The 24,443-nt window shown below is 47.7% G+C and overlaps 1 protein-coding gene across 3 annotated transcripts in view; it reads right to left on the bottom strand.

Moving 5' to 3' along the window:
- The window catches only part of HERPUD1 (homocysteine inducible ER protein with ubiquitin like domain 1), a 153,960-nt gene that overhangs the window by 74,521 nt on the left and 54,996 nt on the right, over positions 1-24,443 (bottom strand). For 2 of the 3 annotated variants that reach the window (XM_030203724.1, XM_030203726.1), the window contains exon 3: positions 20,655-20,732. In XM_030203724.1, coding sequence (XP_030059584.1) covers positions 20,655-20,732 — 78 coding nt within the window. The remainder of the gene's footprint in view (positions 1-20,654; positions 20,733-24,443) is intronic. The other variant, XM_030203725.1, reaches the window with a different exon arrangement.

The following is a 24,443-nucleotide window of genomic DNA, read 5'->3' as shown; positions in this document are numbered from 1 at the left end:
TTTTCTCTTTACATCTAATCTTCTTCACAGTTGCTAAAGTACCTCAGTCATTTATGGCCCCTATTCACATTCTCTTCCTAATCTTTTCCCTCACCCCACTACCTCTCTCCGCTACAGGAACTCACTGCCCATCCATCGACTTCATCATCTCACTTCTCTCCTACCCTCTTCCTCCTCTTGGCTTTTAATCTCCGCCTCTTTCTTCCATCTATTTTGCCTTTCCCCATTCCACCCTACAAACGAAAGGGCCCGGGAATGATCCCTTTTTGCATAATTAACCTAATGGCTGAATATCCTTTACGGTGTTCAGGATATTAAAGTCACCACCTATCAAAAGCATACCTTCTACACTGTTTGCCAGAATACCTGACACTTGTTAAAAAAAAAAAAAAAAAAAAAAAAAAAAAAAGAGGCCTTGATTTTGATTGGGTGCATATAAATTAAGAAGGGTGAATACCAAACCTCGAAGTTTTTATTTATTTATTGCATTTGTATCCCACATTCCCCCACCTATTTGCAGGCTCAATGTGGCTTACATAGATTTGTTGACCTTGTCATAACAAGATATCAGATACAATTAGTAATGTGTAGCGATCAGGTAGGGAGGAGGGAAGAAGTAAGGGATGATTAGGATAGTTGTATAAGGTGAGCTTTCGTGATTGAGTGGGTGGTGAGGCGACTAAGTGAGATTATAGATGTTCATTATAGGCCTTGTTGAAGAATGTTTTCAGAGATTTTTCGAAAGATAGTTGTTTCGTTGATTGCTTTCAAGTCTGCGGGTAATGCATTCCATAACTGCGTGCTCGTGTTCGAGAAGGTAGTGGCATGTATCAGTTTGTACTTCAGTCCTTTGCAGCTGGGGTAGTGCAGGTTGAGAAATTTGCGAGATGATCTTGTGGCGTTCTGGGAGGTAGGTCCCGAGGTTTAGCATGTAGATTGGGGCGTCTGCATGAATGATTTTATGTATAATCGTGCAGATCTTGAACGCAATGCGTTCCTTAATTGGGAGCCAGTGAAGTTTCTCTCTTAGTGGTTTTGCACTTTCATATTTAGTTTTTCCAAATATGAGTCTGGCGGCAGTATTCTGGGCAGTTTGGAGTTTTTTGATTGTCTGTTCTTTGCACCCAGCGTACAGTGCATTGCAATAGTCCAGATGACTTATTACCATTGACTGTACCAGGGTACGGAAGATGTATCTCGGGAAGAAAAGTTTTACTCTTTTAAGTTTCCACATGGTGTAGAACATCGTTTTGGTCGTGTTTTTCACGTGATTGTCGAGAGTGAGGATTCGATCAATGGTGACTCCAAGAATTTTCAAGTTTTGTGAGATCGGAAGGGAATAGTATGGTGTGGTTATGGTGTTGAAGTTTTTTGTGTTATGTTGTGAGGCACTGTGTTTTTTCTGCGTTAAGTTTTAATTGGAATGCATCTGCCCAGGTATGCATTATTTGGAGGCTTTGGTTGATCTCGTTGGTGATTTCATTTAGATCATGGTTTGAATGGAATGTAAGTTGTGACGTCATCTGCATAGATGTAGGGGTTGAGGTTTTGATTGGCTAGTAGCATCATCATTAGGTTGAATAGTGTTGGTGAGAGAGGGGATCCCTGGGGGACTCCACACTCAGGTATCCATGGTGGTGTCCTCGTTCATTATTACTTGGTATGATCTTGTGGTCAGGAATCCTTTGAACCATTTGAGAACAGTGCCTCCTATTCCGAAGTATTCTAGTATATGTATTAGTATATCATGGTTATCATGTCAAAGGCACTGGACATGTCGAATTGCAGGAGGAGGATGTTGTTACCAGTCGCAATTGCTTGTTTGAATGCGTTCATTGCAGACACTAGTACAGTTTCGGTGCTGTGATTCGTCCGAAATCCTGATTGGGACTCATGTAGAATTGAGTATTTATTTAGGTATTCAGTCAATTGTTTCGTCACTATGCCTTCCATGAGTTTGGTCATGAGTGGAATGGATGCTACTGGTCGGTAGTTGGTTAGGTCCATGTGCTTTTTTTAGCATCTTTCGGTAACGGAGTGAGTAGGATGTTTCCTTTATCCGTGGGTAAGAGTCCATTTTGGAGCCTGTAATTTATGTGGTTGGTGAGTTCTGTTTTGAATTGTTTGGGTGCGGATCTTATTAGACTGTTAGGGCAGGTGTCTAATTTGCATTGTGACTTTGGCGTATTTTCCTAGCCAATAGAGATTTCTTTTGATGAGATTGTGTCAAAGTCGGTCCATGATCGATCTGCTGGGATTCTCCGGGGTTTGGGTCTAGACATTCAGGATGTTTGTGTAGGCCTTTGTGTTAGTGGGTATCATGAGTCGGAGTTTTATGATGTTTTTCATTGAAGTAGTTCGCGAGGTTGGTTGCTGATGTGTAATCTGCGTTGTTAGAGGTGACCTTGGTAGTATTTAGAAGATTGTTTACAAGTGAGAAGAGTTTGTGTGTATCCTTAAAGTTTGGTCCTATTTGGTTTGTTTTGTTTTTTTGTATTATCTTATTGGCATCAGTGCAATACATGCTTACATTCTACACTTATGTATTGTTGATAACCACAGTGTCTGCCCTTAATGAGGAGGCCGCCAGAGGGCCTCTCCCATTGAAAACCTAAAATGTCCTTGATCTGGCCACTAGAGGGAGCCAAAGAGTATAGTCCATGGTAGTGACCAGAAGGAACAGCTAGGGTTGCTCCTGGCATAGGACTTGTACTTCCCGGGGAGGCCACCAGGGGGTACTCTCTGAGTGGAAGCTGATAGGTGGAGAAAGTTCTGGGTGCGGACCTTTCTGGAAGCAGGGGGAGAGGCCTAAAGAAAGGTGGAGTGGATTATTGGGCACCCTATAAAAAGCATCCTCTAGCCAAGGGAGGGGGAGAAGATGGGGGGACCTGCAACACCCAGAACTGGAGAATTATAAGCCAGGGACTGAAGAAAGAGGCTGGCTGAAGTAGAGCTCAAGAGAGAGATCAGGAGAAGATTCCCTCCAAAGGGCAAGAGGTACTTACCTGGTGGGGGCCAGGCAATGGATATGATTGTTATGCACAATTGCTACTGAGACAGAACTAACAGCCGTGGGGTGGAGGATAGGACCGTAAGGTTAAGGTGAATAAAGTGTGTCCTATCCAGGGGAGGTGGCTGTTATACCCTGAGACCCAGATGTTCCCCAGTAAATGGTCTCAGGGGAGGGTGAATCGCAGTCAGAATAAGAGTGGGGAAGCCAGGTTCCCAAAAGAATGTAACCTAGCTAATAAACTGAATTTACATGCAACCAGCTAATTTGCATATTTTTGCAAGCAGAGGAAGCTGTGCTATCTTCCAGAGAAGGGTGACCTGGGGGGCCCCACCAGAAGAACTGGTAAGGTGGGTCGGTTACCAGGAGATACAGCGGGGAGGCCGGGCCAGGACTGCAGGTTAGAGAAGAGGGCACCCTGAGGGAAAGGGGAGGACCAAACCTAGAGGCCTGAGTCAATGCATTCACAGAGAAGTTTCAAGGTGGTTCCCTGAGGCAAAAGGCTGGTGAGGTCGGGCCGGAGCCACTAGAGGGCCACTGCACACCAGAGCACCCCTGTGGGAGTTACAAAGGGCACTATCCCAGAGGGAACCTTGTGGTTGAATAACCCCCTGAAGACAAGGACATCAGAGAATCCCTGCTACCCTTGACCGTTGAATAACAGTGGCTGGAAGTTGAAACCAAGGGACGAGCAGAGGGTTAGTGGAACCCAGGCAATAATTTTATCCCCAGGGAAGTGTGCAGAAAGGCCTGCTGACTACAGGCGGGTTCTGGGGGACTAGAGAACTCAAAGTGAAGCCGAGTGGAAAAGGCATCAGTCTCCAGAGGAGGTCTCCTGTGTGGGGGATAGTGGGAGCGGTCGAGTTCCAGAGGCAAGTCAGCAGAGTGCTACGAGGTCGCCTGTGTGTCCTTTTTACAGTATACAAGGCACCATTATCCTATTCAGCCAGCATATTTTGATCACAAAGGTATATTTCGTTTTCTCTCACACATGACCACACTGATATTTTTAATTTCATCCCCCCTCCGAATTCCCCGGAACCCCTGGCTCACAAATGGGTGCTAATACCAAACTTATCCCCCAAACTTTCCCCCCCGTTACCCCCCTTCCCGTCTTCTCCCCCCCTATCTGCCTGCATAGAGAATTAATCCCCTTCGGGAGCATTAGAAGAAACATGTTCTTCGAATTGGTACCATAGTTGAGCATATTGCCTATGTTCTATGTTCGGGGAATCTTTGTACATTGCTTTTTCATACTGTGCCAATTCTGACACTTTTGTCAACCAGCATCCATACGGTACCGGCTCCACATGTGTCCAGAACTGCAATATGACCTTTTTAGCTGCTAGCATGGTCATATACAGAAATCTCCTTTGTGGTCGGGAGAGCCCCTGTTCAATTAGGGCCTCCTGATCCCCCAGCAATAATGCTTGATAAGACCATTCTACTGTGATCTGAAGCACCTTAGCCTGTATCTGAAAAATCTCGTTCCACAGAGTCAATTTGGAGCATTCCAAAAAAGTGTGCAAAAAAGTACCCACTTTTGCTTGGCATTTTATGCATTTATCTGAGTCCCACAGCTTCATTGTGTTCCCTCTCTCTCTAGTGATATATGCCCTATGTAGTATTTTAAACTGTGTTTCCTGCCAGTCCGCAGACTTGACCATTTCTGCTAGGGTCACAAATAGAGCATTGAACTGTGTCTGAACAAAGTGTGTTCCCAATTCCCTGTTCCACTTGGAGACCACCCCCTCCTCGTTCCCCTCTGGCATGGTCATCTTCACCATCTTGTACCAAATAGAAAGCTTGTTTCCCTCTGGAGGCAGACTCAACATCATCTTATCCAGAGTACCATAAGTCCAATGATCTCCATGTTTCCCCCACGACACCTGCCAGTAGTGTCTAGCTTGCATATACTGTAGCATGTGATTATTGGTAATCCCCCACCTCTCCTTCACCTGTGTAAAAGATAGAAAGTTATGTCCATCCGGAGATACCAAGTCACCCCATGTCAGACACCCATTCCTTGCCCAGCTCTTAAATACTGAGGGTCCCATACCCACCTGGAAATCTACCAAGCCCACCATCCTCAGAAATGGCGATGCCACCGGACTTTTGTTTTGCCTGCTTCTCCACCATTTCCACGCAGAGCGGAGCGGTGTCAAGAAGCTATACTGCCTATTTGCAATTGTACCCATCCCTGGGGCTGAGTGCAATAAATTTATGAATGTGTATGGGGCACACCACCCCTCCCACCATTGGGCTGGCATAAATTTTGCCCGATCCCCAATGCCCTCCTGGATGAGGCGCATTAACGCTGCCACATTATACAATCGGATATCAGGCAGATTAAGTCCGCCTTTCTCCTTGTTACGTATCAACACATAGTGTCCTATTCGTGCCCTTTTTTGTTTCCATATAAAGGATCGGATAATTGATCTAAAAGACCTGTCATCTTGTCTCTTGATCCAAATAGGTATGGCCTGGATTGGGTATAGCAGCTTTGGCAGCAACACCATCTTAACCAAAGCTGTCCTCCCACATAAGGACAACGGAAGGTCTTTCCACTTCCCGCAAAGTTGTTTGATCTTATCTATGTGGTCCAGTATGTTTTTTTTATACACCACCTTTGCATTAGTACTCAAATGTATACCTAGGTAGCGCATGGATTGTTTCACTGGTGGAATAGAATAGTTCCCTTTCCCTGGATTGGCCTGACCATCCGAAAGCAGAAGTAATTCCGATTTATCGCAGTTTACTTTCAGGCCTGATATGCCCCCAAAATCCTGTACTATCAGGAGTGCCTGGTCTAGGTGTATAGATGCATCCTGAATATAAAGTAGAATATCATCCGCAAATAGATTAATTCTAATCTCCCTCCCCCCTACCCGGAGCCCCTTAACCTTGTCACTCTGCCTGATTTTGATTGCCAGTGAGAACAGGAGTGGAGATAACGGGCACCCCTGTCTTGTTCCTCTCCTTAGATCAAAGCTTTCTGTCAGGGAGTCATTTATCATTAGCCTAGCACTCGGTCTGTTGTAGAGAGCTCTCACCCAATCTAAGAATCTACCTCGTATCCCATATTTCCCCATTACCCAAAATAAGTACTGCCACGATATGCTATCAAAGGCTTTTTCCATGTCTAAGCCCGCTATGGCTTCCCTCCCCCCAGACCCTTTAAATGTATGTATTGCCGCTAAAGCTCTTATTAGATTCATCGAGGCATACCGTCCTGGGACAAATCCCGCCTGATCTTCTTGGATAACCCCGGCCAGTGAGATATTCATTCTTTTAGCTAAGATGGCTGCCAAAGCTTTACATCTTGATTTAATAATGAAATTGGCCGGTAAGATCCTACTTGCCCCGGGTCCTTTCCCGGTTTAGGTAGTAATATTATATGTGCTAGGTTTGGGCTGTTGTGTCCTCTATCTCCCCCCTCCGTCATGTTATTAAACATACCTGCTAAGGGACCAGGGACCTCCTCTATTAGAATTTTATAAAAATTCTGATCCAGAGCCATCCGTTCCCTGGAGCGTTTAGTTAATTTTAGTGCTTTTATCCCTTGTCTCACTTCTTGTGCTGTTTAGGGGCACTCATCCTTGCACCTGGTCGTCTGAGAAAGTTGGCATAGGAGGTTTTCAAAGAAAATCTCTCTCTGCGCTACGTCCCCCTCCCTTTCAGCATATAGGGACTTGTAATAATGTACAAAATTGGCTCTGTAATTTGGGCCTCCTGTTGATATAAACGGCCTTCCCCATCTTTGATGGAGGTAACAACCTGTCTCTTTCTGTGGGGTCTCACTAAGTTAGCCATAAGCCTCCCTGCTTTATTTCCCCATTGAAATAATTTAAATCTCTGGTAATAAATATCTCGCTCTGCCCGCATGTTAAGCAGATGATCAATGCGCGTCTTTGTCTTTATCAGTTTTTCCTTGTATTCTGTATCTGTGCTTCTTACGTGTTGTCTTCGGAGTTGCTGGTACTCAATGGAGAGCACAACAACTCCGCTTCCCACCTTTTTCTTTTCCCCGCCGTGTAAGCTAATATATGACCCCTCATCACTACCTTAGCTGCCTCCCAATATAGTCCGGTGTCACCTCCGGGTATCATTAAACTTCTGATATTCTTCCCACTTTTCTTTCAAAAAAAGTTCTGAACGCATTATCTCTGTATAAGGATGGGGGGAATCTCCACACCCTCCTCCCCTTCCACCAGCTGTGTAGGCTATCGATAGCGATATAGCCGAATGGTCAGAAAGTGTGTTATCTATTATATGCGGCCGCCTTTGCCACTGTGACAGTGAGCTGTGTACTAGAAATAATCTAATCTGGAATATGACATTGTGTGGATTGGAAAAAAATGTAAATTCCACATCCTGGGGGTGCAATGTTCTCCATATATCCACTAGCCCTAATTGGTGCACCAAAAAATTTAGTGAATGCTACATACCTGTAGAAGGTATTCTCCGAGGACAGCAGGCTGATTGTTCTCACTGATGGGTGACGTCCTCGCAGCCCCTCCATCCGGAATCTCCTAGCAAAGTCCTTTGCTAGCTCTCGCGCGCCCTGCGTGCACCGCGCATGCGCAGCCGTCATCCCGCCCGAACCGGCTCGAGCCGGCCAGTCCAGTATGTAGCAAGACAATACACTTCAAGGGAAGACACAACTCCAAAGGGGAGGCGGGCGGGTTTGTGAGAACAATCAGCCTGCTGTCCTCGGGAGAATACCTTCTACAGGTATGTAGCATTCGCTTTCTCCGAGGACAAGCAGGCTGCTTGTTCTCACTGATGGGGTATCCCTAGCCCCCAGGCTCACTCAAAACAACAAACCATGGTCCAATTGGGCCTCGCAACGGCGAGGACATAACTGAGATTGACCTAAAAAATTTACCAACTAACTGAGAGTGCAGCCTGGAACAGAACAAACAGGGCCCTCGGGGGGTGGAGTTGGATCCTAAAGCCCAAACAGGTTCTGAGAACTGACTGCCCGAACCGACTGTCGCGTCGGGTATCCTGCTGCAGGCAGTAATGAGATGTGAATGTGTGACAGATGACCACGTCGCAGCTTTGCAAATTTCTTCAATGGAGGCTGACTTCAAGTGGGCTACCGACGCAGCCATGGCTCTAACATTATGGCCGTGACATGACCCTCAAGAGCCAGCCCCGCCTGGGCGTAAGTGAAGGAAATGCAATCTGCTAGCCAATTGGATATGGTGCGTTTCCCTACAGCCACTCCCCTCCTATTGGATCAAAAGAAACAAACAATTGGGCGGACTGTCTGTGGGGCTGTGTCCGCTCCAGGTAGAAGGCCAATGCTCTCTTGCAGTCCAATGTGTGCAGCTGACGTTCAGCAGGGCAGGAATGAGGACGGGGGAAAGAATGTTGGCAAGACAATTGACTGGTTCAGATGGAACTCCGACACGACCTTTGGCAAGAACTTATGGTGAGTGCGGAGGACTACTCTGTTATTATGAAATTTGGTGTAAGGAGCCTGGGCTACCAGGGCCTGAAGCTCACTGACCCTACGAGCGGAAGTAACTGCCACCAAGAAAATGACCTTCCAGGTCAAGTACCTCAGATGGCAGGAATTCAGTGGCTCAAAAGGAGGTTTCATCAGCTGGGTGAGAACGACATTGAGATCCCATGACACTGTAGGAGGCTTGACAGGGGGCTTTGACAAAAGCAAACCTCTCATGAAGCGAACAACTAAAGGCTGTCCCGAGATCGGCTTACCTTCCACATGGTAATGGTATGCACTGATTGCGCTAAGGTGAACTCTACAGAGTTGGTCTTGAGACCAGACTCAGACAAGTGCAGAAGGTATTCAAGCAGGGTCTGTGTAGGACAGAGCGAGGAGCTAGGGCCTTGCTGTCACACCAGACGGCAAACCTCCTCCACAGAAAGAAGTAACTCCTCTGGTGGAATCTTTCCTGGAAGCAAGCAAGACGCGGGAGACACCCTCTGACAGACCCAAAGAGGCAAAGTCTACGCTCTCAACATCCGGCCGTGAGAGCCAGGGACCGGAGGCTGGGATGCAGAAGAGCCCCTTCGTTCTGCGTGATGAGGGTCGGAAAATACTCCAATCTCCACGGTTCTTCGGAGGACAACTCCAGAAGAAGAGGGAACCAGATCTGACGCGGCCAAAAAGGAGCAATCAGAATCATGGTGCCTCGGTCTTGTTTGAGTTTCAACAAAGTCTTCCCCACCAGAGGAATGGGAGGATAAGCATACAGCAGGCCCTCCCCCCATCCAGGAGGAAGGCATCCGATGCCAGTCTGCCGTTGGCCTGAAGCCTGGAACAGAACTGAGAGACTTGTGGTTCACTCGAGATGCGAAGAGATCCACCAAGGGGGTGGCCCCACGCTTGGAAGATCTGTCGCACCACTCGGGAGTTGAGCGACCACTCGTGAGGTTGCATAATCCGGCTCAACCTGTCGGCCAGACTGTTGTTTACGCCTGCCAGATATGTGGCTTGGAGCACCATGCCTTGACGGCGAGCCCAGAGCCACATGCTGACGGCTTCCTGACACAGGGGGCGAGATCCGGTGCCCCCCTGCTTGTTGACATAGTACATGGCAACCTGGTTGTCTGTCTGAATTTGGATAATTTGGTGGGACAGCCGATCTCTGAAAGCCTTCAGAGCGTTCCAGATCGCTCGCAACTCCAGGAGATTGATCTGTAGACCGCGTTCCTGGAGGGACCAGCTTCCTTGGGTGTGAAGCCCATCGACATGAGCTCCCCATCCCAGGAGAGACGCATCGTTGTCAGCACTTTTGTGGCTGAGGAATTGGAAAGGACGTCCCAGAGTCAAATTGGACCAGATTGTCCACCAATACAGGGATTCGAGAAAACTCGTGGGCAGGTGGATCACATCTTCTAGACCCCCAGCAGCCTGAAACCACTGGGAGGCTAGGGTCCATTGAGCAGATCTCTGAAAAGCTTTCAACCTCCCTCCGACTGGCAGGTCGCCCGACACTGACACTTGGATGTCGGCTATGCTCTGCTGGAGCCAGTCAAAAGCTCAGCCCCTTGCTTTTGCTGGGGAGCCGCGGGGCCTTGCTGAGGCGCACGCTGCTGACGAGAGCGAGCCGCGCTGGGGCTTAGCCTGGGCCGCAGGCTGTCGGGAAGGAGGATTGTACCTACGCTTACCAGAAGTATAGGGAACAGTCTTCCTTCCCCCGAAAAATCGTCTACCTGTAGAGGTAGAAGCTGAAGGCTGCCGGCGGGAGAACTTGTCGAATGCGGTGTCCCGCTGGTGGAGAGACTCTACCACTTGCTCGACTTTTTCTCCAAAAATGTTGTCCGCACGGCAAGGCGAGTCCGCAATCCGCTGCTGGATTCTATTCTCCAGGTCGGCGGCACGCAGCCATGAGAGCCTGCGCATCACCACACCTTGAGCAGCGGCCCTGGACGCAACATCAAAAGTGTCATAAACTCCTCTGGCCAGGAATTTTCTGCACGCCTTCAGCTGCCTGACCACCTCCTGAAAAGGCTTGGCTTGCTCAGGGGGAAGAGCATCAACCAAGCCCGCCAACTGTCGCACATTATTCCGCATGTGTATGCTCGTGTAGAGCTGGTAAGACTGAATTTTGGCCACGAGCATAGAGGAATGGTAGGCCTTCCTCCCAAAGGAGTCTAAGGTTCTAGAGTCTTTGCCCGGGGGCGCCGAAGCATGCTCCCTAGAACTCTTAGCCTTCTTTAGGGCCAGATCCACAACTCCAGAGTCGTTGAGGCAACTGAGTGCGCATCAGCTCTGGGTCCCCATGGATCCAGTACTGGGACTCGATCTTCTTGGGGATGTGGGGATTAGTTAAAGGCTTGGTCCAGTTCGCCAGCAATGTCTTTTTGAGGACATGGTGCAGGGGAACAGTGGACGCTTCCTTAGGTGGAGAAGGATAGTCCAGGAGCTCAAACATTTCAGCCCTGGGCTCGTCCTCCACAACCCCGGGAAGGGGATGGCCGTAGACATCTCCCGGACAAAGGAAGCAAAGACAGACTCTCGGGAGGAGAAAGCTGTCTTTCAGGAGAGGGAGTGGGATCAGAAGGAAGACCCTCAGACTCCTCGTCAGAGAAATATCTGGGGTCTTCTTCTTCCTCCCACGAGGCCTCACCCTCGGTGTCAGACACAAGTTCACGGACCTGCGTCTGCAACTGTGCCCGGCTCGACTCCGTGGAGCCACGTCCACGATGGGGGCGTTGAGAGGTAGACTCCCTCGCCCGCATCGGCGAAGCTCCCTCCGCCGACGTAGTTGGGGAGCCCTCCTGGGAGGTGGCCGCAGTCGGCAACCGCACGCGGTACCGACGTCGGGGACCTCACCCCTGGCGATGGGCCAGCCGGCGCCACGCTCGCCGGTACCGGAGGCGCAAGCACCGCCGGTACCGGAGGGGTAGGGCGGCAACAGCTCTCCCAGAATCTCTGGGAGAACGGCCCGGAGGCTCTCGTTCAGAGCGGCTGCAGAGAAAGGCATGGAGGTCGATGCAGGCGTCGACGTCAGAACCTGTTCCGGGCGTGGAGGCTGTTCCGGGCTGTCCAGAGTGGAGCGCATCGACACCTCCTGAACAGAGGGTGAGCAGTCGGTGCCGATGCCTGCTGGGTGCCGACTCCCTCGGCGACCCAGAGCTCTCGGTGCCGACGCGGGGAGGGGACTGGTGTCGATGCTTCTTCGACTTCTTCCGAAGCATGTCACCGGAGCTCCCCGGCACCGACGAGGAGGACGTAGAATCCAGCCGTCGCTTCCTCGGGGCCGAGGCCGAAGGAGGTCGGTCTCGGGGGGGGCTGTACCGCAGGAGCCCTCAGGGTAGGAGGAGACCCACCCGAGGGCTCACCGCCACCAGCAGGGAATGGACAGCCCTCACCTGCACTCCACTCGATGCACCACCGTCCGACGACATCAGGAGACGAGGTCCCGGTACCCGCCGACGTCGATGCAGCTATCCGATGTCTCGGCGCCGAGGCAGAGGGCCGATGCCTCGATGCACTCGATGCACTGGCAGCCAAGGAAGAAGGTCTGGACGCTGATGACGTCGATGCACACGATGACCCCGGTGCCGATGCCGACGAAGAGCCCGAGAACAAAACGTTCCACTGGGCCAATTCTCGCTATTGAGTCCGCCTTTGTAAGAGGGAACACAGACTACAGTTCTGGGGACGGTGCTCGGCCCCCAGACACTGAAGACACGAAGAGTGCCTATCAGTGAGCGAGATTACCCGGGCGCACTGGGTGCACTTCTTGAAGCCGCTGGAAGCTTCGATGTCAAGGGCGGAAAAATCACGCCGGCGAAGTCAAAAACGAATTTGGAGCACCAAAACTTTAAGGGAGAAAATCTCGACCGAGGCCGAAAAGAGGCCTACCCCGACAACGAAAAGAAAACTTACCGGGGCAAAAACTGGAAATACGGGAAGGGGCAACGAAACCCAAGGGGGTTTCCGGAGCACTTTCCGAACGAAAAGAACTTTTCCGAAGAAAAAAACACGTCGATTAGATAACGGAAGCGCGAGGTCGACTCTCCGGGGCTCAACACGGCAAAAAACACAGCCGTACCGAGTGCGGACGAAGAAGACTGCCGGCTCGAGCCGGTTTCGGGCGGGAAGACGGCCGCGCGGGGCGCGCGAGAGCTAGCAAAGGACTTTGCTAGGAAGATTCCGATTGGAAGGGGCTGCCGAGGACGTCACCCATCAGTGAGAACAAGCAAGCCTGCTTGTCCTCGGAGAAATCCCTTTGATGCCATCCCTTAGTTTTTATTTGGCTGGTTTACAGTCGATGGTGGGGTCCGCCATGGTGTTCAAATTCCCCTCCTAGGATCATCTGGTACTCCAGATAAGAGGCCGCCCGTGCTACTATATCTGAAAAGAATTTGTGGTTATATACAATTAGGTCCATAAATATTACAAAGACTCAGCTTTCGACCCCACATTCTCCCATGATGATGATATATCTTCCCTCCTTATCTTGTAACACCTTGTGGATAGTTAGTGGTAACTGTTTTGTGTATAAGAATGGCCACTCCCCGTTTCCTACTAGTGTATGACGAATAAACCACCTCTCCTACCCCCCCTTCTTCAGCTTTCATGTTCAGAATTGGCCAGGTGCGTTTCCTGAGAAAGGCTATGTCTGCACCCTCCTTTCTTAACGAAGATAATATTTTGGTACGCTTAATTGGAGAGTGGATGCCATCCACATTCAGAGACAACAGCTTTAAGTTAACCATCTCTTATACAATTGTCCCTGTCCTCCATGGTACCTAACGTACATTCCAGTGGGCCTCCCAGCCAAGCCCTCCAGAATCCATTTACCTCCTTTACTACCTCCCTGTTTATTTGCTCCTCTTTGTACTCTCTATACAGACAGGCTCCCCTCTCCTCCCCCCTTAACCTCATATTTCCCTCTACCCCCTCCTCCCCCTCCCCCTCCCCCTCTTCCCTATAAACTTTTGGAAACTCCCTTCTTATCAACCTTCCCTTCCCTCTGTCATACAGCAAGAACAAACTTGAAAGTCCCCCCTCCCCCTCGCTCCAGCTCCCCCACAACTTCTAAACAAACCAATCAAAACTTTATATACGTCCTTAGGGATTCCTGATGTCCCTTCAGTGTCTAGTTTCGCACATCTTGGCAACTCCTGCTTTAATTGTTACAAGCAATCCTCTACGACAGTGAGGTGCTGGCTCTTATCATCTCCTCCTAACAGTGCCTGTTGGTAATTTGCACTACACTCGGTCCCCCGCTGTGCAGCTGTTTATGTTAAAGAACCATTTCTCTTTCTGTCTAGGACCCTTTTCAACTGGGCCTTATTTATTCAGGATATGACCCAAGCCTTAGAGGAAATACAAACTTTATAAGTCTTATCACTCACTCCATTCCTCTTTAATGATTGCTCAGTCACTGGTTGTTCTCTCCTTGAATATCCCGATTCAAGCTTTCCGCAAAGGCCTTAGCCTCCTGGGCCCCTGAAAACACCAGGTTCTTTCCTCCGTGCCACACTTTTAATTTGCAGGATACAGGAGCGAAAACCTGACTCCCTTGTTGTACAGCTGGGTGCAGGTTGGAGCCATTGCTCGTCGTAGTTGTGCCACTGATGAGAATAAGCATTAAAGAGCAAAATTTTACGCCCCTCGTACTGCAGCTGTGAATGTCCCTGAACGGCTCTGCTTCAGGAGGCCTCTTTCTCTCTCCAGTTGATATAATGCGCAATCGCTGTTCTGGGTTGTCTTCACCTTCTCGGCGAGCCCCTATTCGATGCGCTCGATCACATTGCCAGGAGCCCGCGCTCCCGACGAGGCCTAATTGCGCTGGCAGCCACTCGCTGAAGAATTTATATAAATCTACATCCTTTACCATCTCAGGACAATCCCACACCCGTAGGTTGTTGCGTCGGTTACGGTTTTTCTTGTTCTTCAACTTGTCTTTAAGTATTGCAGCTTCTTTTTGCAGAGCTGTAATCTGGGCTGCCATGCTTTGCGAGTTTCCTCCTGCGCCCGCACACGTTGTTCCACTTCGGTCAGTCTATGTGCTTGCACGTCAAATTTTTTCATTAATTTCTTCTACTGCCGATTGGATTTTGTTTAAGCGTCCTCCAGCGCCGCTGATACTGTTGTTGAGATTTCTCTTGCCAGTCGCCCGCATTTTTCTCCGCCCTGTCGCGGGCTCTGGAGTCATCGCCATCTTGCTCGCTTTCCACGATGGTGCGGTTTTGTTTCTTAGGCCTCCCGGTTTCTGTGGGCATACCGGCCAGTCAATAGAACGTAGCAGTGACACTGGAGCAAAAAGTAACCTAATACAAAATTAATGTACCAGTGGCGATAACGTGCTTATTTAAAAATGAAGAAAAGCCCTCAGAAACCGTGGGTAAAATACCCAGGGTTTAGTGTGCGGTTATATGAATTTTTGTAACACGCACCACGGTTCGATCATTGGCTAAAAAACTTCATTCTATAGTAAGCTCCTAATTTTCTGAGGGCTTTTTTCTTCATTTTTAAATAAGCACGCACACCGGCCAGTCCCCACGCCCAAAGTATCTGGCCATCGTTATCTTCCACTCTCGACCTCTTCCCTCGCACTTATTTGTCCAACGGGGGTGTACTAACAGCTGATTTTTGGCTGATTTTTCGGAGAAGTCTGGGGAGCTCTCTCCTCTTGCTGCTACTCAGGAGCAGTCATCACGTGACCCCCTATTTTGGTTTGTAATAGGTCCCTTAGTTTTGTCTGATCGTGTATTTGTATTTTCTTTGTAGTTGTTTCCAGTCTTTGTGTGTTTTTTTTCGTCTTTTTTCTTGCTCACATGCTCTTTCCAATCTTCTGACTTGTGTTTTAGTTCTTCAGTTCTTTGTTAAACCATGGTATTGAGTTTTTTCTATGTGAGGTTCTGGGTTGAAGTGGTGCTATATTGTCTAGCGTTGTTCTGCATCTGTTATCCCAATCTTGGAGAAATTGGGGTGAGTCTGTAGGTATTGTCCATTCGTCCGTATAGAATTGTTGCCAGAATATTAGTGGGTCAATTTTGCCTCTCGTAGTATATGTTTGTCGTTTTGTTGTATCTTTTTTGTTCTCCAGTGTTCCACAATCAGTATCAAAAAGCATCCCTCTCTATCGATGATTTTCTTATGCACCTGCCAAGGGTGACGTCCACCCAACAGTATACCCACCCTTTGCAGTTTTGAGGTGGACGCGATTGGAAGCAAACTGCACTACAGCGTACACTGCTGTTTGCTTAAGTAAATATTCATATTTAGATAGTAAATGAGTCTCTTGAATAAAGAGCACATCTGCCTGCAGTCGCCTCACCTCCTTAAATAATAGTTGACGTTTATATAGTACATTCAGACCCTTGTTAAGAGACATGCATATCAATTCCAGATTATGAAACTGTAGATCACTACCCCTAAATAGCTTAATCCCGGATCCCCTCCAATGCTGCAATCCACTTTGAGGTAACTGCCCCTCCATCAAATCGTAGTATAAATTCTCAATATCCCCCCCCCCCACCCCCAAAGCTTCCGTCAGTGAAGACAGGGAGGCATACCGCACTAGGCATGGTCAAAAAGGTCATGTATGAGGAAGAGACTGTTGATACACAGCTCTTTATGTAAGTAAGAATATACCTCCCAAAGTCACATGTTAAATAATTTTACAACTTACACAACCATATCAAGTTCCAACTGTGTAAACCGCCAACATGTCCAACTTTAGGTTCCAATAATAATCCCAATACCGGTAAGATGCAGGCTCACCTCATGTAGCACAGGCAAGTGTCCCCTATGATTCATATAAGTTTTTTCCAGAACAGTCATGATTTCTCATGTTCCAGATATAGGTATCAATGTAGAGTTTGATTCCTGACGCGTCAGGAATCCTCTACCTCTGGTAACCCGCTGCTATTTGGGGCAAGAACTGAGTGACTTCAGAGCATAGTGTTGCGATGATTTTGTCGAATTAGATGATAAAAAAAAAGGAAGTATCAAGTCAGGAAAAATGGCACTTGCCTCATTCAGTAATTTTAGGAGTATAGTGCTTCCCTTCTAGATAGAAGGCTAATGCAAAGGGATATGCCAACTACATTTCAACCCCTTTCTGGAGGTATGCAGTTAGAGGCCTAAGTTCTCCTCTGCGGTGTAAGGTTAATGCCGCCAAGTTCTGATACACAGTTCCATGCTGTATATATCCCATATTGGAGTTTTCGCTCTAGCTTCCTACAGGACTGCTTCCTTGGTCTTGTAATTGGTAAAACAATGCAATCAGCTCATTTTTGAAAGAGATGGATGTCCATCTTCCGACATAAATCGGCATTTGGATGTCCATCTCTTAGAGACATCCTAAGGCTTGGACGTCCTTTGAGCCATAATGGAAAAAAGCAGAAACATCCAGACTAAAACTTGGACATTTTCACCCAGACTTGTTTTTATTACAAATAAGGCACAAAAAAGGTGCCCGAAATGACCACATGACCACCAGAGGGAATCAGGATGACCTCCCCTTACTCCCCCAGTGGTCACTAACCCCCTCCCACCCTCAAAAAACATCTTTAGAAATACAGATTGCCAGCCTCAGCGCATGCAGGTCCTTGGAGTAGTTTTAGTAGGTGCAGTGCACTTCAGACAGGTGGACCCAGGCCCATCTCCCCCCCCCCCCACCTGTTACATTTGTGTAGGAAACAGCGAGCCCTCCAAAACCCACCAGAAAACCCTCTGAACCCACATCTAGGTGCCCCCCTTCACCTGTAAGGGCTATGGTAGTGGTGCACAGTTGGGGTAGTAGGTTTTTGGGGGGCTCAGCACACAAGGTAAGGGAGCTATGTACCTGGGAGCATTTTATGAAGTCCACTGCAGTGCCCCTAGGGGTGCCTCATTGTTGGCCTGGCATGTCAGGGGGACCAGTGTAATACAAAAATGCTGGCTCCTCCCACGACCAAATGGCTTGCATTTGGACGTTTTAGACTTGGACGTCTTTGGTTTCGAAAATCGCTGAAAATCAAAGACGTCCAAATCTAAGGGCATCCAAATCCAGATGTCCTTGGTATTTTCAGAATGGACGTCCATCTTTTTTGAAAATGACCTTTTCCCCGCCTCCGAATTTGGACATTTTACAAAGACGTCCAAATTCCAACTTAAGATGTTTCTTTCAAAAATGCCCCTCAAAGATCTCTGGGTAGATTTGCTTTTTGGCGATTTGCCACACAATGCCAGTTTAATGTGCACCAGCATCACTGCTTGACCTTTCTCTGATAGTAACATGCTAGCAAATCTTTTTGTACCACCAGTGCACAATTATTATAACCCGTCGATTCTGGGACTCCTCAAATCCAAATATTCGAGCGATGTCTTTGATTTTGTAGATCTTCAACTTTGTCCAGTAGTAGGATATGGTCTATGAGCTGCTTGGCGAAGGAGGCTTCTAGGCCTATGAGGGCTTCTTTATGTTCCTCAATACACATCTCTGAATCCTCTACTCAATGGCCTAATTCTCTTATCTCCCCTCGGAGGTCTGCTGCTAGCGTCAATAGCTCCTCTCATACCGCTTTGATATCTTATCTCTTGTAGCAGTATCAGAAGCTCCTGCAGTGGTTCTCTCTTCTGCTGGCTTTTCAGAAAACTCCTGTTCGGTTTCCAAGCACTGCGTAAGCTGGAGTGGTGCCATTTCACCAGCCGGCACCATCTTTGTTATCACTGCTGTTTGTGCCAGATGTTGTGGATTATAAGCAAAATCCTTAAGATTTGTTTGCTGAGGGAGCAACATTCCGGAGTCCTCTGTCGTAGTAGAGCAAGACCTATCTGGTTGTGCATGGTGGAATGTAGATTATTCCTACTGCATGGATATTGGTGGATGGAAAATTAGGGGCTGGAGGAGCTCTGAATTCAGGATTCCATCTTCGGCGATGTGCACTTCCTTCCTTTTTCCACCAATTGCTTTGACCACATAAAACTTGACCAAGTTACACAGCCTCTAGACAGCCACCGGCAAGGTTAACAGACTTCAACTGCTTACTTCAAAAGACCCGATCCTGCAGTGCTGGGGATCTTACACTGCAACCCACCCCCCACACACACACACCCATGATAGTAGTCTGTCATAGCCAAAGCCACTACATCTACCTTAGACAGCTTGAATCTTTCAGACTGATATACTAGGTAACCGCCTAGACTGCTTAAACTGGCATTTTAAACCTCCCATTCCGCAAGAAATGATTAACTGAAGAATAGGGAACACCTTGGAAGGGCTTTCAATTAGCAACCAAAAGGAGGTCCTGAGAAACAAACTAGAACTGGACTTCTCCATCAAAAACCTGGGAAATTAAAGTAGCCCAGTCCTCCTTAACAAAAATTCAATCACAGAACGATCCTCTGCTGGTGGAACTTCAGCCCCTCAGAGAAGACATTGTCCTCTAGTCCAACTGTTTGCTGAATCTAACTCCTTTGCTCAGAAAGCCTACCTTCCTGATCTTCTACCATTTCCAACCCTGGCTGCTTAAAGCTACATTAGGAGAAGCAGCAGGGATGTTAGGTAAAACAGAAGTAATCTGCCCATACAAAAGGCTCTGTGCAACAAGAGGTGAGAAATTCTGAGCAAAACCAAAGTCTTGTATCTACCTACAGGAGAAGGACACATTGCTGTCCTAAAGCAGGAATACAACAGTCTCTGGCAGCATCTCCTGTCAAAACTGGGTCTGCTGCAGAATCAGTCACACTGACTTGCCAGCTGCTCAAGGCCAGCAGAACCTTCAGCACCCTGAGAAAGGAAACCACAGCATTTTCCCTTCACTGCAGTAGCTGACTTTTGTGCCTCACAAACTGAACAGCACTTATTTTTATCCTGCAGCGCAGCCATATTAAAAACACCACTAACCGCATAAAGGCTAGCCAGACAAAGAAAACCAATGCCTTTTCAGAACAGTCTTCTTCAGTTAAAACACAGTGGGTAAATAAAGACCGAAGTACTGATACAGACAACTGCTGCTTGAAACTGTTTAGCAGCAATTCAATATTGGTAGGCTTCCCATGTCTGGTATGACCATCTGCTGGAGACTGGGAAATAGACTGGCGGGGGGGGGGGGGGGGGGGGGGGGGGGGGGGGGCACAGTGCACAGGATTTTAAAGTGATATCACAGCTCAGTAGTTTAGTCTTCCACCTGCTGACAGGACAGCACAAACACAAGCATCTGGACTGGTTTGATTAGCTGCAGCAGCCTTATGCAGAGCATATGGCTTTCACACAATGTTACAGAGTCTGACCCAGCACTACCGCAAAACAACTTGCATTAGGGCAGCTATGTGATTCCAACATGGATTCTCTTGGTTCTTTAAGACTTACTGGCATGATGGAATTATGCCACACTCGCAGCTGTTTTACACTTTCACCATTTATAAACTTTTGAAGCTAGTTTGCTGATTTGTACCTTCCTAAGCTATGATTAACTTTTGGGTTTATAAGAGCAAGATTGCTTATGGCTCTCATAATAGCCAACAATAGCTATATACATATGCAGGAGCACCTTTTAGCATATATAGGTCAGCCATGCTTGCCCAGATTGTCCTACATTGTCCCACTAGTGCACATATGATTCGATTATTGCTATTAGAGCCAGGGACAGCTGTGCAGGACTGGGACATGAGATCAGGTCAGCACTTGCAGCTAAAATGGGAGCCTTTCTGGTTCACACTGACCCATGTGGCCCATAGTCTGGTTTCGAACAGTTGAACTGTTTGATGTACTTAAGTTGGATGGACAATTTATATTGCTGGATTCATATGGGGTGGCAGGGAGTTATATTTCTTCTCATACGCTGTGATGTGCTTTTTTGTTCAAAAATTTAAAAACAATTCTTGAAATTTTTGGTACCGATTCCCTCTGTTACTTGGTATTAGTTTGAACTTTGCTACTTTACTACAGGCAATGGAAACTTTTGCATATTAAAAATTAATTTTTCATTTTAGTACTAAAAATAAAATGCAAGGGGCATAATTTATCTAAGGTTATGTATGTTTTCCTCCACTCTGCCAAGAAGTGGTAAATATTCATAAATTATGCACCAAGCAAGTGCATGAGGAATTATGTTAACTAGTGAAAGCTAGAGAATGCCTCAACCACACCATATAACTATTAGCATTTTTAAATTAGAACTTGCACATGCCACTTTCTCGGTATATACGTTTACTTACATTTGGTAAACTTACATTTGGTAGCTGCATCTTGGATAGATTTGAATTACAAACGATATGAAGAACGTGCCGTGTCTCCTGCCAAGAGAAAGGTAAAACCATACAAATGGAAAAACTGAACTTAAAAACCATATTTTATATTTATAAAAGAGAAAACATTAGACTGCAAAATTACTCACCTTTAGTAAGTGTTCTCTGAGGACAATAGGATAACATCCACACTGATGGGCGACATCTGATAGATTCTGACACTGAAGTGCTTCCCAGAGTTCTTCTGGAAAATGTCTACCACGTATGCACATGTCTTCCTGCCTGCTGTTGTCACAGGACCAGCTCAGACTAATACAATAGCTGACAGAATTCAACTCCAAAGGGAGGTGGTTGGTACAGTATGGATATTTTTTCCTGCTGTCCTTGGAGGACACTTGCTATGGGGTGAATAGGTTTGCTTTTGAGGAAAAGCAGGATGCAATAAGCACGCTGATGGAAACTCCAGGCTGTCTCAGAGGAGGGAACTACAACTAGAGCCTGCAATGAGGAAGGCCCAAATACCAAATAGAATTTTTAAAATAAAGACAGCCTGGAACAGAAAACAAAGGGCCTAGGGGGGTGGAGTGGATTCTAGACTCCAACTTCTCAAGAACTGACACCAAACCAGCTATTCCATCAGGAGTCCTGCGCTAGAAATGGTGAGATGTGAAAGTGTTGACTGAAGCCACATTGTAGCTCTTATGGAGGTTTATGTCAAGTGGGATATTGACACAGCCATGGCTCCGACACTGAGCTGTTGACATGACTCTCTGGACCAGTTGAGGTCGGGGCTAGAGACTTGCAAGGGAACAGGGTTCTGCGGGAATCCCGCCAGAACACGCGGGATTCCCACGGGGACGGAAGTAGTTCTGCGGGTCCGTGGGGACGGAACAGTCCTGGGGGTTTCCCGTGGAAGTGTATGCTGCACTTGCGCCACCTACCAGTTCTTGAGTGCTGTCTCCTCCTCCGTTGCTTTAACAGCACAGATGTGGAAGCCGCCATCAAGGAGGTGTAGAGATACAAATGGTGAGAAATTCAAAAAGCATGGGATGACACCGAGGATCTCTATTTAGAAAATGGAAAAAACTGGATGTGCGTGTGACACTTACATGGGTGACTCTGGCTGTGATGAACTAGGGCCGATACCAGGAGACCTGTACAGTCTTGGTTCTCATATATGGCAATCTGGTTTTGGATGGGCTGGAAAAGGTTTAGACACCAACTTAGTGGCTGGAACATGAGGACAGTGCTGGAGAGACTTTTACGGTCTGTGTCTGCAAATGAGAAGATGAATAGGCTGGAGTGCGCTTTGAGGGCAACTCAAGCAGTTGGAACATAAGGATAGGCCCAGGCGGATTCTATGGTCTATGTCCCAGAAACGCCACAGAAAGACCATAATCAAGTATATAATATCACATTCATTGTTGATTTAATCATGAATGGATAATGATTGTGACTATTGAGCAGACTGGATGGAGAGATCCGGTTTTATCTGCTGTCATTTACTAATCCTCTCTGCTTCCGGGCTGATGTGCAGACCTCAGCTCTGACATAAGCATGAGCATCACATGTTACCTGACTACTGGCGCGTGCATGTGGTGTTCTCTGATTCACTGGCACTGTGTGCTAAGAGAAGTCTATATGTGCGCACCAGAGTGTTCCAACCTTCCGTTCCTTCCTTGCCTGCAGTGCTGCGGCTCAAACCCAGAGACAGAGAACTGACAGGAATTTTTTTAATGTACTCATTAAATTCTTGTGGGTGAGGACAGGTTAAATTCTTGCGGGGAGGGTAAGATTCCCTACGGGGACGGGTTAGATTCCTACGGGGACGAATGGGAACGGGTTGGATTTCTGTCCCCGTGCAACCTCTCTAGTCTGGGCATAAGTGAAGGAAATGCAGTCTGCTAGCCAATTTGGAAGGCTGCATTAACTCATGGCAATCCCCATAAACAGAAAGCTGTGTGGACTTTCTGTGGGCTTTAGTCCACTCCAGATAGAAAGGAAATGTTTTTCTTGCAGTCTAAGTAGCAGTGCACTTTCACCAAGATGGGCATGTTACTTTGGGGAAAAAAATGATGGCAGAACAATTGACTGGTTAAGGTGAAATTCCAATACCATCCTTAAGTAGTGTATGATACGTGCATAAACCCACATTTATAAAATTTAGCATAAGGAAGATCAGCAGCAGCTCACCGACCCTGCATGCTGAAGTGACTACCACCAAAAAGCGAAGATACTTACCTGTAGCAGGTATGCTCCGAGGATAGTAGGCTTCACATTCTCACAAGTTGGCAGATGATCCTGCGTCGCCTGGGTCTGCAGAGTACCAAGCAATAAAATTGAGCAAGCATTTTGGAGCACGAGTAGTGCTCCAATGTACATGCGCAAAGTGTCTTCCTGCCCGCAGCATGACTGTACCTCTGTTTAATACAAAAGCAAAAAAATGAAATAAAAAGTGAGACTCCAAGGGGAGCTGGGTGGGTTTGTGAGCTCCCCACCCCAGGAGAGATGCATCTGTCGTCAGCACTTTTTGCGGCTGAGGAATTTGGAATGGTAGTTAAACTTGGACCAAATTGTCCACCACTGAAAGGAGCGTACAAGCTCCAGGGACACTTGGATGACATCCTCCAGACTTCACATGGCTGATACCACCAAGAAGCCAGGGTCCATTGAGCAGATCTCATGTGTAGATGTGCCATGGGTGTAACATACACTGTGGAAGCCATGTGGCCCAACAATCTTAACATCTGCTGAGCTGTGACCTGCTGCGATGTCCAAACCTTGGACACAAAGGAGAGAAGGTTGTCCGCACAGTCTCAGGGAGGTAGGCTCGGGCGGTCTTTGTATCGAGCAGGGCTCCTATGAATTCTAATTGTTGAGCCGGTTTGGAGATGGGACTTGGGGTAGTTACAATGAACCCTAGTAGTTCCAGGACCCGAATAGTCATCCGCATGGACTCCCGAGCACCTTCCACCAAGGCTCTTCACCAATCGTCGAGATAAGGGAACACATGAACTCCCCAGTTTGTGTAGCAACACTGGGAGCCGGCGCGAGACCAAAAGGCAATACGCAGTACAGAACTGATGTGTTCCAGCCGAAATCGAAGATACTTCCTGGAAGTATCGGGATGTGAGTGTATGCATTCTTTTAATGTCCAGAGAGCCAATCGTTTTCCTGAATCATGGGAAGAAGGGTGCCCAGGGAAACCATCCTGAGCCTCCTCTCAGACCAGGACTTTGTTCACGGCCCTTAGGCCTAGGATGGGACACATCCCTCCCTATCTTATTTCTGCACAAGGAAGTACCTGGAATAGAATCCCCGCCCTTCCTCCCTTGGTGGAACAGGTTCAACCGCATGGGCCTTGAGAAGGGCAAAGAGTTCCTCAGCAAGTACATGCTTGTTCTGAGAGTTGAAAAAATTAACTCTCAGTGGGCAATCTGGAGGTTTGGAAAGCAAATTGAGGGTGTATCCGAGATGGACTATTTGAAGAACCCACCGATTGGAGGTTATGAGAGGCCACCTTTGGTGAAAAAAACCTTTAACCTCCCCCTGACTGGCAAATCGTCCGGAACGGACACTTTGATCGCGGTAATGCTCTGCTGGAGCCAGTCAAAATCTTGTCCCTTGCTTTTGCCGGGAGAGCAGCAGAGTACACTGGGGCTGAGCTCCAGGGGTACACCCCTGGCAGCCGCAGGGGTGTACCTACGCCTAGAATAGGACCTACCAAAATACCTCCTGGATGAGGCGGCAGCTACAGAA

This window comes from Microcaecilia unicolor, chromosome 5 (genome assembly GCF_901765095.1).
Source record: "Microcaecilia unicolor chromosome 5, aMicUni1.1, whole genome shotgun sequence".
In the NCBI taxonomy this organism is placed as follows: Eukaryota; Metazoa; Chordata; class Amphibia; order Gymnophiona; family Siphonopidae; genus Microcaecilia; species Microcaecilia unicolor.
Note: the sequence above shows the minus strand (reverse complement) of the source record. Positions and strands in the feature narration are given on the sequence as shown.